This window comes from Callorhinus ursinus, unplaced genomic scaffold (assembly GCF_003265705.2).
Source record: "Callorhinus ursinus isolate GAN/ISIS: 27379988/994484 unplaced genomic scaffold, GSC_fseal_2.0 scaffold16, whole genome shotgun sequence".
Lineage (NCBI taxonomy): Eukaryota > Metazoa > Chordata > Mammalia > Carnivora > Otariidae > Callorhinus > Callorhinus ursinus.
In genome coordinates, this window is record NW_027397078.1 from 37,428,752 (window position 1) to 37,433,471 (window position 4,720).

Genomic DNA, 4,720 nt, shown 5'->3' on the forward strand with positions numbered 1-4,720 from the left:
GATCATTTTTTCTGCTCTTTTGAACTAAGTTCTTCCCACATTTCAATGTGGCCTGGTTGTTCCCTTTCTTTTTTAGGTTGAGCTACAAGCTCTAGGACCTTGCTACTCAAGGTAGGAGCCATTGACCAGCAGCATCCACGTCTCTGGAAGCTTGCTAGAAATGCAGTTTCATGAAATGCAGGGCCTCACCCAGCCATCCCAACGATCAGAATCAGGATTGTAGCATCTGCTTTTCAATGAGATCTGCAACAGGATGCACATTAAACTTGATGAATTTTATTCTCAGGTCTGATATCCTTTAAATGTCTTTTTTTTTTTTTTAAGTACAATTTCATTTTAAACCATACTTAATCCCTATCTTTTTCCATGCTCCACCACTTACATCTATGATTAGTTTATTTGACATTGACAATGCTTTTGTCCTTTATGTATTCTTCTTTATTAAGGCCTGGTAAGACTCCCGTATTTTTTTTTTTTTTAAGATTTTATTTATTTGACAGAGAGAGACACAGCGAGAGAGGGAACACAAGCAGGGGGAGTGGGAGAGGGAGAAAGAAGCAGGCTTCCCGCGGAGCAGGGAGCCCGATGCGGGGCTCGATCCCAGGACCAAGGGATCATGACCTGAGCCGAAGGCAGACGCTCAACGACTGAGCCACCCAGGCGCCCCCATACTCCCATATTTATTGGACACAACTTCTCTCTTTTATCTGTTCCATCAGTTTGCACATGGTACTCAGTAAATTTCTGTTGAAATGAATTGAAAGGCCAAGATGCTGCTACTGGTCATCAGATGGGCCCCAAGCAGGGCTGTGGCTGCAGAAGCTGAAATCCTTTCTCAGGAGGGCAGATTCTTAGCCTGGGTTCCTTAGAAAGCAGAGCTTAAGACAAATTGTGCACTGAAGCTTTAATGGCAGAATATCGGGATCCCTGGACAAAAGGGCAGTAGAGCAGGGAAGGAAGAAGAGCAAATTAAAGATGGTACATTTTTTAATAGACCCTAAATTCCCAAGAAACACGGCTGGTTTGCTCAGGGCCGTATGCAGCCTCTCCTCAGAAGCTTCCACAGGGAGGGAGGAAGTAAGACCAATTTTCTCTGCCAGCAACTTCTTGCTTCCCACCCCTCATTGGCCTGTTTGTTAACTTTCCTGCATTTTGGGCTTAGGCACCCAGCATTGTGGGGCAGCTGCTGGATAAGCCAGAGCCTCTGTGGGTAGACCTACAGGGGCCAAAATGTCTCCACCAGTTTTGTAAATAAAGTTTGATTGGAGCACAGCCATACCCATACAGATTTACATACTGTCCACAGCAGCTTAAGTATCAGTAAAACCCACCTGAAAGGCTCATTCTGTGTATTAAATAAGACAGTGAGTGTAAAATGCAGAGCATGGAGCCTGCCCGCTGGTGTGCTATGAAAACAGTAGGTTTTTGTGAAACCTCACTCTCCCCACTTAACGCTGCTGCGATCAGTACATCTCAACAGACCATCCACCTGCCCCCCACTGCCCCTCCACTGCTTTCTGTGGCATACCTGAGGTTCTCCCCATAAACTTGGTCCTTTCCATCCAGACCTCTGGGTGTCAGGGGACTCACTGGGAAAAGAAAGCCCGTCTGTAAGAGAAAGCCCCTGAGCTGCTTCCAGCTGTTCGTGTGTGTGATCAAGTGCGATGGCAAGCAAGTTGTGAATCATGGAGCAAAAGAAAGCCAAGACAGCTGAGCATTTCCTGGGCGGCCCAGACTGGAAATGTAAGGTGGAGTCCAGGTGGTAAGCTGGGAGGGAAGGAGGAAGAGTGGGCGCACGAATGAACATCACAGACACAGATCTCTCCCTGTGCGGGCTCAGCTGACTGGCTTGGCAGTATCGCTGCATTTCTCACATCTACATGCTTTCGGATGTTTCCACCTCCTGGGCATGTGCTTTACCGGTCTACTTTTTCATATTGTAGTTGCGCTCTTGCACGAGAAGTTTGTTATCTCAGTTTAATTTCCTTTTTAAAGTTTTATTTAAAATAAATTAACATAGAGTGTATTATAAGTTTCAGAGGTAGACTGCAGTGATGCATCCGTTGCACATGACACCCAGTGCGCATTCCATCACTCAGTTACCCCATCCTCCCACCCATCCCCCCTCCAGCAACCCACAGCTTGTTTCCTAGAATTAACAGTCTCTTAGGATTTGTCTCTCTGATTTCGTCTTGTTTTATTTTTCCCTCCCTTCCCCTGTGTTCATCTGTTCTGTTTCTTGAATTCCACATGAGTGAAATCACGATAATTGTCTTTCTCTGATTGACTTAGTTCGCTTTGGCATAATATCCTCTGGTTCCATCCACTCAGTTTTATTTCTTAGACTAATTTCAAGTTCTTTCTGACAGTTAAAAAGTTTAGTTTCCTCTCCGTCCTTCCTCACGTTTGCTCTGAGCCCCATCTGTAGCATAATCATCTGCGCCGATCTGGCCTAGGACTCTTCATTTGTAATAATTTCCCTCCTTTTATTACCGACCCCCCTGTGGGCCTCAGCCTTGACTACTTGGCACCTGAATCATCCAGATCCCTCAGGTTTGCAGGTGGGAAGCGGAGAGGTGGGTTATGTGTAGCTTGGGTGCAAAGCAGAGACTGAAATGCAGTAGCACTTGTATATGGATTGGCCATGCAAACCCTGGGCATATTAGGGCAAACGTACAGATGCCCCGTTGTCATTTTTATCTTTTAAAGCACATTCCGCACGCTGTCCTCCAGAAGCCGTGTCTGCTTTCCAAGAGCAAAGGAAGGAGGAGATCCATGGTCCAAAACAGATAGCAGGATTCATGTTTTCTAAGGGACTGACAAATGGATGTGTGGGGATTACTCCTATGATGTTCTCTGCTCTTTTTACAAGCAAGCGTGTAATACGCAAGAGCGGTTAAGGTTTCAACAATGTCGGTCTGTTCCAGAATTCTATCAAAGCAGCTGCCCCTGCTAATAGACGTGCCGAGTCGCATCCCTTGGAAGTGCTGGTGTCCGCAGCCCTTTGTTAAAGGCTCTGCTTCCCATCTGGCAGTGCAGCCTCTTGTCTGCCTACCATGAATTCCAACAGGGAAGCCGAGACCTGTGGGCTTCCAGGAAGAAGGCCTAGGAGCTGAGCCCAAACTCTGCCTCACTTAAAATTGCAAAGCTGGCAGTGGAAATGTAGATGAGCAGCTGGGTTGGGAGGGCCTGTGTTTGCACTTAAGTGTTTCATAAGTGGGGGGAGGGAGGAGCAGTGGGGACGCCTTGCCTTTGGTTGATTGGAAAAAACCTGGAGAGGGGCCGGTTTATCGGGGGCAGAGATCAAAGGGTGGCTGCTTGCGCTTTTGCCAATGGGCCTGTTAATTTATAGATGATAAATCTGATAGGGTTTGGGGGGTTTGTTTTAAATAAAGCTTTCGTTAGTAAAGCTATAACCTAGAGGGGGGCTCTTTTATTTTCAACCTTTAAGAGTTTCTTTCTTTTTAAACTTCACCAGTATGTTTACTGTTGTCATTAGTGATTGTGATTTTTTTTTAATTTTATTTTTTTAAGTAATGTCTACACCCAGTGTGGGGCTGGAACTCAAAATCCGTGATCCACAGTCCCATGCCCCACCGACTGAGCCAGCCAGGCGCTGGGTGATGATATAATTTTTGAAACTTTGATGCATATCGAAGAAAGCTTGATTTTCAGTGCATAATGAAACACACAAAAGCCGTTAAGAAATCAGAATAAACTTGAATAACTTTTTTAAAAAACCGTAATTACTCTTGAAAGCTAATTCAGAATGCCAAACCTATATTGAAGCTGAGTAAAAACGGAACACTGAACAGCGAGGTGCAAAATAGGTCCTTGTGCACGTGCCTCGTTAGGCGAAGTGCCTTTGTCTAAGATTTGATTTTCATCGAAAACCCGACTTCTGCGGGATTGTTTCCGTGGGGGGCTTGGGGGCACGAAAGAGCGCTGTTTCAACACCTGTCGCCTCAGAGTTGAGGAACGTGTTTTGGTGCCTGTAGCGCATCAGAATTAGGGATGTCGGGTCCCAAATAGGGAAGAGCCGGTAAATGAGGCATGTTTTTCTGGTCAGATCAGTTAAGGCAGATGGCAGTTGTGGAGAAGGCTCGGCGAGAGTGGAGAAAGCTGACCTGCGGGGCCTCGGGCGCTTCTCCTTCCCGCACCCCTCCGACTCTTCCTCCTCCTCCTCCGGACCCAGCCTCGCCCTCGTGAGACCTCGTGGCGTTTGCAGAGGGCGCACAGCCCCCACCGAGGCCGGCGCCTTCTCCGCACGCGCGGGCATGGCGGGGGGAGCGGCCCCGGGGCACATGATCCCCCCGCTCCCAGACGGCCCAGCACCTGACTCAGGCGGGGGCCGGTGGGGGTCCGGGCAGACCCGAGCCGCGCGTCCCTGAGCACGGCCCATGGCCTCCCCACGGCTCGGGACCTTCTGCTGCCCCACGCGGGACGCCGCCACACAGCTGGTGCTGAGCTTCCAGCCGCGGGCGTTCCACGCACTGTGCCTGGGCAGCGGCGCCTGCAGTCTGGCGCTCGGCCTCCTGCAGTTGCTGCCCCGGCGCCGGCCCGCGGGCCCCGACGCCCCGGCCACGGCCCCGCCGGCCTCGGCACGCGCCCCGGCCTCCGTCCGCATCCTGCGCGCCGCCGCCGCCTGCGACCTGCTCGGCTGCCTGGGTAAGGCGCGCGGCCCGCGGGTTGGGACCTGCTCGGTGCCCCGGTGAGCGCG

General features: G+C 49.9%; 1 protein-coding gene across 5 annotated transcripts in view; it reads left to right on the top strand.

Moving 5' to 3' along the window:
* The first annotated feature begins 4,268 nt into the window (after nt 1-4,268).
* The window catches only part of GPR143 (G protein-coupled receptor 143), a 66,876-nt gene continuing 66,424 nt past the window's right edge, over nt 4,269-4,720 (top strand). For 3 of the 5 annotated variants that reach the window (XM_073902130.1, XM_073902129.1, XM_073902131.1), the window contains exon 1: nt 4,271-4,668. In XM_073902130.1, coding sequence (XP_073758231.1) covers nt 4,401-4,668 — 268 coding nt within the window. In that variant the 5' untranslated portion in view covers nt 4,271-4,400. Of the gene's footprint in view, nt 4,669-4,720 lie in introns of all 5 variants that reach the window. The other 2 variants (XM_073902132.1, XM_025857748.2) reach the window with 2 other exon arrangements.